Source organism: Rhinatrema bivittatum, chromosome 5 (assembly GCF_901001135.1).
Source record: "Rhinatrema bivittatum chromosome 5, aRhiBiv1.1, whole genome shotgun sequence".
In the NCBI taxonomy this organism is placed as follows: domain Eukaryota; kingdom Metazoa; phylum Chordata; class Amphibia; order Gymnophiona; family Rhinatrematidae; genus Rhinatrema; species Rhinatrema bivittatum.
In genome coordinates, this window is record NC_042619.1 from 233,926,336 (window position 1) to 233,939,048 (window position 12,713).

The 12,713-nt window shown below is 47.6% G+C and overlaps 1 protein-coding gene across 1 annotated transcript in view; it reads right to left on the reverse strand.

The window, feature by feature from the left end:
- The window catches only part of TTC3 (tetratricopeptide repeat domain 3), a 331,906-nt gene that overhangs the window by 98,492 nt on the left and 220,701 nt on the right, over positions 1-12,713 (reverse strand). Inside the window, exon 34 of the mRNA XM_029603249.1 lies at positions 2,737-3,613. Within this exon, the coding sequence (XP_029459109.1) occupies positions 2,737-3,613 (877 nt within the window). The remainder of the gene's footprint in view (positions 1-2,736; positions 3,614-12,713) is intronic.

Consider the following 12,713-nt stretch of genomic DNA (forward strand, 5'->3'; position numbering starts at 1 on the left):
AAACTTGCTCCTGGGGCATCCCATTCCAGGTCAATCAACTCATGGATGGCTTCCAGTACTGGAAAGTAGCAAGAGGCTTTCCGTAGGGAAATCAGAATGGGATCCTTCTTTGGTTCCAACATAGAGTTCACCCCAGGAACTTCCAGCATCTTCAGGATCTGAGAATCCAGGGAGGGCAATTTGTCTCTATGGAAAAACCATGGTCCGATATGGTTCTAAATCAAGAATTTCCCCATCTTCCAAGGAATCTGTATCCTCCTCTTCATCCGTGTCATCCTGGTCCCTGCCAGGGATACCCTTGCTGAGGCAAGGCAAGCCTCGAGGTCTGCCAATAGGACTGGGAGAGAGAGGGCTTACTGGCTGAGGTTCCTTCCGGACAGGGGCAAGTGAGGTAGCAGACTGTGCCTGTACGAAGGCTTGAAGTCCCTGGAACAATTCCACCCAAGAGAAGGCAGCTAGGTTTCAGGCCTAGCTCAGGAGGTACTGGGTTAGGTGCCGCTGAATTTCCCTCTCCCTCCATTCCCGGGGGTACTCAGATCCAGGGTTCTTCCAGTTAAGGCTATGCCTAACCCATCCTCTGAATGGGAGGAGCCTGGCTCTCGGGGACGCCAGCTCACCCTGGGCTTCCTCACAGTGCTGACATAAGTTGGAATTAGATCAGACTAGGAAGCCCTAATGTGAGAAGCAGCGCAGAGAGAAAGGCGCTTATGTTTCTTGGCTGACGGAGCTATTGGCGGCAGTTACTGTGTGTGTTCTGTCGGTTCGCACTTAAAATTTTATGCGCACAGATTTTGGGCACCTAGGTGGGACGCAGCGAGACACACGCACAGCCCATGGTCTGGCTTTACCTGTACTCTGCGTTTAATTGGTTGCGCACGTATGTACGTGCGCGATATTATGCGCACAACACATGTAGAGAGCTAACGCACTGTGCATACAGACGTCCTATGGAGGGCAGTACAGCACACAAAGATGCGCACAAGATGGCACCGCCGTGGCCTACCATATGGTGTGCCGACCAAGCCTAAAGCAGGGCCTAGCCCACCTGGGGGCCGCTCAATCCGCTCGAAAGTCCACTTCCCCTTCTCCCAACAGGACTGGGAAATGTTGGTTCGGCGCACCGAGCAAGGAGACTAGAGTAAGTCTTATCGAAACCCCTCCAAATTTCTCTGAATCGGGAGGTAAATCTTTTTTTTTTTACCTGGGCTCAGTGCTTACCAGCTGAGTACAGAGACTGTCTCCGGCTGCGGGGGGAGATGGCTCTGGCTGTCATTGCCATGCTCGGCTTCCTGCACCTGCTGCCTTTCACTGCTAAAGCAGCAAAGTCCACACCGGGAACCGGCTACCGAACCAAGTCACACCTCAGAGATCTCGAAAATCACCTCAGGAATTCTCAGCTTGGGGAGGGACCTTTAGGTATCACCACAGGAGAGCAGGTCTCAATTTGTTTTTTCCTCCAATTTAAATGTATAATTTCTCTTTCCAAAAAGTACAGCAATCCCCTTAGGGAGAGGTATGTCCACCATCTGATGGAGACTGAGAAATACTGAAGGGCTGAGATCACTAGAGGAGTGTATCTAGGGTGACGTCAGCTTTGAAATCTGACTCTGTCTCCATCTGCTGGCAGGGGAGCACATAACTCATTGGTCCTGAGACCATCTGGTTACATGCTAGGAAATCAAGATTTATAGAGTCAGTGCTAAAGGAAAGTTTGACTCGTGTTTTAGGATTTCTCTTGACTCAGCTCAATACTATAGCAAATTCTAGATGAAAATTTTATACATCACAATAACCAAAGGCCTTTTAGATAAATATTACCTTTTCTATTTATTATAATAGAACTTAAAGGCTGCTGGTTGGAACGTGTTAGCATATTCCCGCAAATAGATATCGGAGGAAATGGCACATATATCTTTACATACTGAAAACCCACTGTAAAAAATTATTTTTAAAAACATCAAAAAATTAAGGGTACTTCCCTGCTCCTGGTGCAACGGAGGAGCTTTGGTCCTACCAAGGAAAACCAGACCACTGGCTATCAGTGGTCCCGGGGCTGCGGGCTGAAGCTGGGCAGGGGCATCCAACACCCCCCTCCCCCCCCCCCCCCCCCCCGTTCGCCCGGCTCCACCCAAGGGGCCATCCTTCTTCAGAATCCTGCCACCTCGGGGAGCAATCCTTCCTGAAAATATCCAGTCAGACAGGACTGCAGGGTTAGCAACTTTACCATCTGCTGGAGGTAGAGAAATACGGAGGGACCGCAGGTGGCACTCTCGTATATGTGGTAGTGCCCAAAGTTTTGTTCTCTACCTCCATCTGCTGGTAGGGATGAATAAAACCCGCTTGTCTGGAATGATCTGGGCATGTTCAGGAACCTCTGCTGTATCTATTCCATAAATACCTTCCCCACCAACTCTTCTGAAATCTAAACCCTAAGGGCAAAGAACTCAGGTTAGCTTCTATATGAAAGGCTGTAAAAGAACCAATCTGTCTGTCTGTTGCCTTTTTTCAGACAGATAAAGACCCACAGACTTTACAGCTTGCAGCCCTGAGGCAACCAGATACGAAAGGGCACATTTAAAAGATTAAGGGAACTGCTAATGATATGCAGACACATCACCACTCATATCTGCAGTGTGGGAACTACCAAGACCAGTCCATTTAAACTGTGATTGTACAAAACAAACAAACAGGCAGTATTCTCTGCAGTAAAACAGAAAGGCTTCTGTACTCTCTTACCTGCACAGCTACCATCCTATTAAACACACTCCTTCTCCTCGAAGATGTCTGCCGTTTTGCTTCCAGCCCACATACAGTTATGTCATAATTAATCCCTTTAACCCTGTTCCTATCCAGGGCAAAATCAACTTCATAAGAGCGATGGCTTGACTCTAATAGTGTATTATGCATGTCCTGCTGTGCCACTAATGGAATAGGCCCGGGGCAGTCTGATTCGTGCTTGCTACCCAATGCTGTTCTCTGTTCAGAATCAGGATTACTAGTCTCGTCCATTTCTGGTATCGCTGGCAACACGTCGCCACCTAGATAATGAGTGATTTCTGGCCCAGGTACACAAATGCTAGTCAATATGGATGGCTGATCCAAGCCATTTAAAAAAAGGTCTTTTATTATGCCAGGCTGAGACTGGTCAGTGCAATAAGAGCTAAGTAAGGGACATGCAGCGATTGGTATATCTGGAGAACTGGCAGTCATAAGCGCAGTGGTTACTGGTATATCATAAGATTTATTCACATAATTAGATGGTTTAAACTCCTTGGCAGTCGGATTTAAGGGCATTCTTAAGCAGGAGGCATTTTCTTTAGTGAAGCCAGAGGGCTGTGGGCAAAGCGAGTCTTCCTCTCTGCCTCCGGCAGACTCCTCCTCCTCGGTTCCAGAAGCGGTTGCTGTGGAAGGTTGAAGCAGGGCCCTGTGCTTCAGCAGCACGACCAGGTTGCCCACCATAACAAATCGAAGCGACGTCAGAAGGAAGGCTTGCAGCCCACCTGACTCCTCCACCAGCCTGTGAGCCTCCACAGGGAAATGCTGATATTCACCCACCAAAAGCGGATCATCGATTTCCAGGGGACCATACGCCTCCAAAATCTGGGAGAAATAGCTGGAAAGGAAAAGGGGAGAGAAAAAAAGAGGTCAACACGTGAACATCCTTAGCACCACCCAAACGCACTTTAATGGTTCTCATTACCAGCAACGCAGTTAAATAATAATCTCAGTCGGTAAGCCTGGCCAAATATGAAGGAAACACAGAAACAGAAAAGATGAGAGCAGATGATTAGCAGGCTTGACCAACCTGCCTATTTTCCCCGTCTCCTGCAATACCGCTGACCTCACTCTGATCTCCACCTTTACCCTCACTACCCCAATCGCTGAAGATTCCCTGGGCTTTTCTGCCTTCGCCACCTCCATTGGGAGGCAGTTATGCTTGTTCATTACTTTCTCTGAAGATATATTTCCTTATGTCACTTCTGAATCTAACCTCCCAGCTTCATTGCACCTCCTGCCCTCTGAGGTATCTGAAGGTTTCCACTGTACCCTCCCTTCCTCCCGAGTGGATATGCAAGAAAACGTCCCTCCATGACTGACTGCCAAAAGGTACCGATGGGGGCAGTGGAATACCTTTTTGGTTGGGGGAGGGGGGGGGGCTAACCAACCTCTAGCTCCACCCCAACTCTACCCTCAGCTCTGCCCCCACTGCCAATTTCTTACATTAAATTTACAGTTAGTTAATGTTGCATAAATCATAGATTAGAATTATTCATACCCAGACCCTAGAAAACTGCTAGGGTCTTCTTTCTGCCTGCGGGCAGGGATGGTCTGTCCCTGAGATAAAGTTGGATGGGCTACTTGAAGAAAATCACTAAATCCACCGTGAAAAGTCTCCAGATTGGGTAAAAAGTAACAGAAACCATGTTGTTGCGCAGTGGCTGGTGAGCTTAAGACTGGTGGGCAAAGAAGGATGGCACATACACACACACAGTTGTCTCAGAAACTGACACACTCATACATTCTCTATCACACACACTTTCTGAAACACTCTGACATATGCACACACTGTCTCAGACACATTCACATGCTTCTACTGCTGCTCCTGTGCTCACTTAGGGGTAGATTTTCAAAAAACGCGATTTGGCGAACTTTTGCTGGCGCATCAGGCGCAAGCAAAAGTACGCTGGATTTTAGTAGATATGAGCGGAGCCGCGCGTATCCACTAAAATCCTGGATCGGCGCGCGCAAGGCTATGAATTCTGTATAGCCGGCGTTCCCTCCGAGGCCGCTCCGAAATCGGTGCGGCCTCGGAGGGAACTTCCTTTTGCCCTCCCCTCACCTTCCCCTCCCTTCCCCTACCTAACCCACCCGCCCGGCCCTGTCTAAACCCCCCCCCCCTTACCTTTGTCGGGGGATTTACGCCTCCCGGAGGGAGACGTAAATCCCCGCGTGCCAGCGGGCCGCTAGCGCGCCGGGACGCGACCTAGGGGCAGGTCCGGAGGGTGCGGCCACGCCCCCGGACCGCCCCGGCCGTAGCCACGCCCCCGGGCCCGCCCCCGGAACGCTCCCGACACGCCCCGAAAACGTCACACGGTTCGGGCCCGCCCCCGACACGCCCCCCTCCGAAAACCCTGGGACTTACGCGAGTCCCGGGGCTCTGTGCGCGCCGGTGAGCCTATGTAAAATAGGCTCACCGGCACGCAGTGCCTTGCTCGCCTAAATCCGCTCGGTTTTGGGCGGATTTAGGCGAGCAGGGCTCTTAAAATCCGCCCCTTAGCGACTATCCCCTCCTCTGTATTGGCTAACTAAGGGCACTACAGCATCAGCACGTAACCTTCCTACCCTTGCTACCATCCCCTTACCCTGCCTACGACAGCCACGTTAACGCTTCCTCCTCCGACTTCAGGCACTCACTGTCTCCATTTGCTCTGCCCATGGTAAGTTGGTCAGCCATTGCCCTTCTCCTAGATCAACCCAGCTCTGTCCATGGTCAGTTGGTCAGTCATTGCCCTTCTCTGAGATCAGCCCCAGCCAGCTCACAGAGGCCTGACAAGTAGAGCAGAGAATGACTTCCCAGCAGCAAAAAAATAATTAATTAAAACAATTACTGATGATAAAAATTAGCCCTCGCCTTGGCTTCTGTTCTTCTGCTGCTGTCAGCAGATCATAAAAATATAATAAAGTTGAAGCGCCAGCATTTTTTTTTTTTGCTGGTTGTGATTTGTTCTCCTTCCAGTAGAAAGCTGTCTATAAGTCATCATTCTTCAGGTGGTGGTGGGTGGGGAGGAGGGAAAGGCTGAAACAGTAGAGCCTGTTCTGAGGAGGTGGGGGCAGGATCAGCACTCTAGCCAAAGGTCTCTCTCTTGTAATTTCCTGTGGTACTCTAGCCAGAGGAGGTCTCACTTCTCTTGTACCCTTTTGCAACACTCTAGCCAGAAGAGGTCCAACTCTCTTGTAATCTCCTGTAGCACTCTAAGAACATAAGAAAATGCCATACTGGGTCAGACCAAGGGTCCATCAAGCCCAGCATCCTGTTTCCAACAGTGGCCAATCCAGGCCATAAGAACCTGGCAAGTACCCAAAAACTAAGTCTATTCCATGTTACTGTTGCTAGTAATAGCACTTGCTATTTTCTAAGTCAGTGGTTCTCAACCTTTTTCCTATCGTGACACACCGGACAGGCCACGCTCACATGTGTGACACACTGCTCACTACAATTCACGGCGAAAATAAAAAAGTAAAGCTCCGGTAATTATTTTTATTGTTTAAAATGACACAAGGAAAAGATACATATTCTGTCTGAACAGAAATTGCATAAATAGTAAACATCCCACACCAAAACAGCACCAATTTCCAGCACTTAAACAGTAACCACCTTACCTAAGAAAAGGCAACACTGAAATATTACACCAGGCCTTAAGACACCAATACATCTCCTATTAGGTAAACGGACCAAGTCAGGCTGCTATATAGAGCCCTACACAGAAACTACATGCCAGCAGAGAACCTCACCTGAATCACATGTGCTGACCCTCACCTAACAAAGAATAAAGAGACCAAAACGCATAACTAGAAGCATGCAGACAAAAACTGAATTGGAAACTGCAACAAGCCAGAGTCTCTGTATGCAGTGTAACAAAGGAAAAAGAGAAACATCACCCATCCTTATAAAACAAATCAAGAAATATAAAATCAGTAGCAGTAAAACCATACTAACATAAAGAACAGATTATTTCGAAACAGCTGATGAGTGGAATATCCAGTAATTAAAAACTCATATAAAAAATTTCTAGATACCAATAAAATATTTCAAAATAGCAGACACAAAGACCCAGTAATGAAAAATAAGGATACAAAAATGTTTTTGCTCTGCATACCTGGAAACGTTTGATATCCAGGTGTCCTGAAATTGTTTTGAATTAGCAGGAGGAGGGGTGGTTTGCTTGGAACTGTCTCCTCTCTCAGTCACATACCAGTGCTCTCTCTCACACTGGCTCTCAATTACACACCTATACACACATGCTCTCAGTCACTCACATACAGCTCGATACAGTAAAGTTCAGTTGAAGATTTCTCGTCTGTAACGAGCTCGCTGCGCACAATTCGGACGCGTAAGGCAAACCAGCGATACAGTCTCCAGTTTTGCGCGTCCGTAGCGCTTCTTAAAACAGACGAGTAACCCTTCCCGCACCCGGCATGTAAATGAACGAATTAGCTGTATAATGAAGGAATTAGCTATTCCCCTCCGATACCGTAACGCGCGCTCAGGTTATCTCATTAGTAACGCACTGTTTTGCCGCGGCCGTAACGTGTTAGTTTACCGCCTCCCCCTAGTAGGAGTTAGGACTGTGAGTCTAGTAACAAATCCATCGACACCGCTTAAGATACTCAAAAACAATAAAACACAATTTAAAAAAAAAGCGATACAGAGATGATAGAGAAAATGTAATGATGTGGGACACATAAAACCTGTCAGAAGAAAAAATAAAAATTTTTAAATACCTGTCGGAGGGCCGCGTGGGTCCAGGCGGCCGGCGGCGGCGGGAGCCGGGTGGTCGCGTGTTAAATCTAGGCTGCGGGCGGGTGGGCGCCTGTTCCAGGCGGCGGCGGCAGCGGCGGCGGGGGGACACACATTAGTTCGAGGCGGGCGGCGGGTGGTCGCGTGTTAAATCTAGGCCGGGTCCGCACAGGCGCGCATTCATTTACTGCCGGTGGGGGCTGCCGGAGGCAGCCCCCACCGGCAGCCCCCACTGTCATTTGAAATGACAGGTACCAGCGCACCCAGGTTACTGTATAGGCGCTGTATTAAGCGCCTATACAGTAAAATGGGTTACGCAGGCATAACCCTTCCCTACCGCTTTAAAGCCGCGGCATGCATTTGCATGCGATTAGAGGAGAGTATCGGGGAGTTAGTGAAGAGAACTGTGGGTGCGGGGAGGAAGGGTGCGCCTGACACTACCTCACTGTTTCTACCTCGACCTTACTGTATCGACCTGATACACACATGCTTTTTCTCTCACGTATATAGGCTCTTAATTACACATTTATACACATGCTGTCTAGCTTTTCACGCTTACACACACAGGCTTTCAATCACACACATACATGCTGTCTTTCTCACACAGACTCATTCACATGCTTACAAACATGCTCTCTCTCTCTCTCTCTCTCATTTAAACACAGGCTCTCAATCACATACTCACGTGCTCCCTCACCTAAACCAGCTCTCAATCTCACAGACACACATGCTCTCTCTCTTACTTATACACACAGGCTCTTAATCATACACACACGTGATCTCTCTCACACACAAATCTCAATCATACACACATACTCTTTCACACAAACAGGTTTTCAATCACAAATTTACACATACAGGTTCTCAGTCATACACTTCCATTCATGCTCGCTCTCACAAACAGGTTCTCAATCACAAATTTACACATATAGGTTCCCAATTGTAAACTTACATTCATGCACTCTCTCTCACAGGCAGGCTCTCAATCACAGACATACTCTCTTTCACATATACAAGCTCTCAATCCTTCACATACATGCTATCTCACATACACACATAGGATCTCAAACACACATGCTTGCTTATTCACTCTCTCTCCTTCCCTCCCTCCCCGGAACTAGTGGCAGCAGCAGCAGCCTCCTCCCAACCCTAACCTCCTTCATTTTCAGCCCTCGCGGAGCAGAGTCCCATAGGCCGCGGGGGTTGACGTTCTTCTTCCTTTTTCTCTGAGCCGCACTGCTCATTCCTCCGGCCGCGTCTCTCTTCTGTTCTTAGGGCCGACGCTGACCACACTAGCATGGTCTCTTCTTCCCGCGTACGCACCCGCTGCTCACCACTTCCTCTTCCGGGCCGCGGGGAGGCCAGAAGAAGAGACCATGCCGGTGCCACTGACTCCAGCTGTCCTGCCGCATACCGCCTGGGCTGACAGCATTTTAAGCCCAGACGGAGGAGGACCAGGGACCAGCTGGGTCAGCTGGGGACCAGGAAGTGTGGCGACACACCGGTTGAGAACCACTGTTCTAAGTCAACTTATATAATAGCAGGTAATGGACTTCTCCTCCAAGAACTTATCCAATCCTTTTTTAAACACAGCAACACTAACTGCACTAACCACCCCCTCTGGCAACAAATTCCAGAATTTAATTGTGCGTTGAGTGAAAAAAGAACTTTCTCCAATTAGTTTTAAATGTGCCACATGCTAACTTCATGGAGTGCCCCCTAGTCTTTTATCCGAAAGAGTAAATAACTGATATACATTAACCTGTTCTAGACCTCTCATGATTTTAAATACCTCTATCATATCCCCCCCCTCAGCCGTCTCTTCTCCAAGCTGAAAAGTCCTAACCTCTTTAGTCTTTCCTCATAGGGGAGCTGTTCCATCACCGTTATCATTTGGTCGCCCTTCTCTGTACCTTCTCCATCACGACTATATCTTTTTTGAGATGCGGCGACCAGAATTGTACACAGTATTTAAGGTGCGGTCTCACCATGGCGCGATACAGAGGCATTATGACATTTTTCATTTATTCACCATTCCCTAATAATTCCCAACATTCTGTTTGCTTTTTTGACTGCCGCAGCACACTGAACCGATGATTTCAATGTGTTATCCACTATGACGCCTAGATCTCTTTCTTGGGTGGTAGCTCCTAATATGGAACCTAACATTTTGTAACTATAGCATGGGTTATTTTTCCCTATATGCATCACCTTGAACTTATCCACATTAAATTTCATCTGCCTTGGATGCCCAATTTTCCAGTCTCAGAAGGTCTTCCTGCAATTTATCACAATCTGCTTGTGATTTAACTACGCAGGGGTAAGGGTAGGCGGTAAGTTAGCAGGTTAAACGCGGGGCAAAATGGCAGGGTAAAATAGCGATAGTCGGGGCGCGCATTACTGTATGGGAGGGAATAGCTAATTCGATCGTTTACATCTGATATACATGCCACGGGCGGAAGGGGTTACCCGGTGATTTAAAGAGGCGGTAAGAATGGGTTAAAGGGGATAGTGTATAGCGGGTTGGACTAACGCGGCCGAAAAGTGAGTAGAAAGCGGGTTAGGAGCAGGGTAACCGCGGCCCCACTTTACTGTATCGAGCTGTATGCTCTCAAACAGTCTGACCACAGGTCTGTGGGTGTTCAACTGTTGATGCTGCCTATTTGCACAAATCCATTTACCTAGTGAATCAGTATCAATCAGGTAGGTATCTTCATAATCGCTATTTTCAGGGGATACCTCCCACCAAATGTGGCTCACTGTGATTCTTTCTCCCCATCAAAAAAAAAAAATCTATAGATAAGCTCAGTGCACTTGGGATTTTACTACAATAAGGCCTGTAGGCTTCCAAGCCCCAGCCCTGTAGAGGGTTCTCTAGTTTATTAAATATTGGCCCCTGCCTTTCCAGCTTCTCCCATCCTCCGGAGAAAACCAATTGAGGCAGGTTAAGGGACTGATCCTGTCGCGATTCAGTTTTCTTGATTTTATCAACTTATTTATAGACAGGTCTCACCCCTCCTCTCCCCCCACCACCAAGGACTCTAATCACTGGCTCAGCACTGTCTAATACTCTGCAGTTAGCGAGGAGTTCCTGCCCTCACCAGACTTCCTATGCTTTTTCATGCTTTCGTTCCAACTCTTAACTCGCTAACCTGCTACAGCGACAAGGCAGAGCTTAAAACCACAACATACTCGCACGCTCAAAGTAGCTAACACTCCAAGGTGGACCTTGCTCTGTAAACGGCAGGGGTGCAGAACGCATATAAACGGAGTGAAAACATTCTTCATAACATGGGGTATAAACAAAATGCAGGACCACTGAAAAAAGGAACCCAACAAACCAATGCAAAAACTAAAAATAAGGATTTCCTAATATTCACTAGGAAAAATTTAACTCCAAACATTACAATAAATATTTGAACCTTACTTTGTTAGTTCAGATCTTTATTGTAATGTTTGGATTTAAATTTTTCCTAGTGAATATTAGGCAACACTTATTTTTTTGCATCATAAAATGGGACCATTACCAGCCTTCAGAACCACAGCACGTGCTCACAAAGTTTGAGCAGGGAGGCCCAAGATTCAACAAACGTGGTAAGAGCATTCCAAAGCAGCAAGCCAAGAAACGCACAAATATTAAAATAATTTTCATCTAAACAATCTATTCAGCAGCAGGCATCATAAACGTTAACATTGCTAGTATAAAACCATGTTTGCCCCAGAAGCTTCTTCTTTTGAAACCGAACTCTTCCTGCTCTAGCCTGCCCCCCAGCACAGAGGGGAAAAAACAAACCCGCCGGTTTACAATTAGCGGCGCTGACGCACGGCAGCCTCTTGTCCCCTGGCCGTTTGTAAGCGAGAGATAACGCCCAGGCCCCGGCACGCATTTCCCGGAAGAAAAGCAGTAACGGCATGAAATCGCAGACTTCGGCAGACGCAAGGCTAAAATATCCACAACTCACATCCGCGAGAGACAGCGTTCTGGCCGCTACAGGAAGCTGCATTACTGCCTTTAACTTTTCAGCAGGTCTCCAGCACCAGAAGCCGAAGCTGCTCCCCGCCCAGAAGAGAAACCAAAACAAACCAGTCCTCGGGGCTTCCTAGTTAAAAAGGAGAAAAATAACTCTCTAGGCACGCTGGGTAACGTAGTCCCAATATACGTCCCCCAGACTACACTTCTAAGCCAGAAAACCAGTCGTACCTGCCAGGACTTGTAGATCAGTGGCACGTGCAGACGACATGCCAAGTTTCTGGCTGTTCTAAAGATATGTTATGCGAAGGCGCACTGAAGCACTGCACCATAAACATCAACCCGAGATAGTCACATCCAGGCGCTAACCAAATCCGATCCGGGGTAGGAGAACACAACTTTTACTTTAAGAGCTGATCTCGTAAAAAGCGTGATGCACATCGAGGCACAAACATCTGGCCACATTCCAACTTCTTTCCCCGCCACCCAATTCTTAGTCTAAGCATAATTGCGCGATTAAGTTCCGAGAAGCCATACAGACATAAAGCCACAGGCCCCTCCTCTTACAGCACATCCAAGTGGAACAAACACTATGCTTTGTCTTTCAGAAAGCTCCATATTTTAAGACTTTCCTCCCACTGAGCTTTTTCCTGCGCCTTATGTCTATCTGCGAACGGCTTTATCTACAAAACGATTTAACATCGGGTGCCAGCCAACTTATATCTTACAGTTATTCAATTAGCACGTTCAAACGTCCCAGTAACAGATCTAAATTTTTCATCCAGAAGAATACATTTACAAATGATATCTGAACATTTAAATAGTGTCTCCTAAAATCCATTACATGCCCATCTGTGTTAGATTCCCTTCCCTTGAGGCATGGCTTCTCCTCTTTATCACCTAGTCACAGCCAGCTGTGAGGGAAAGCACACACAACCTAACAAACTCGATAGTCAATCCTTATCCTATTACATACACCCTCCAATCCAATATTACCACTTCTGGCTCTCATACACCAGTCACCTTTTCCCCAATATTCACCCCTTTTGAAGTCACCCACTCCCAGAAGCATTCACCCCCATTTGTCTCTTTCATATCCTTCCCCATCCAGTCACCATTCTCTGGCTCCCTCCACTCCCATCATACCTCTAGCTTCCTTTCTTTCTCTCCTTTGCCCCATCACCCCCTCTGGCTCTGTTACCCTCCCTCTCCATCCCCTACAGC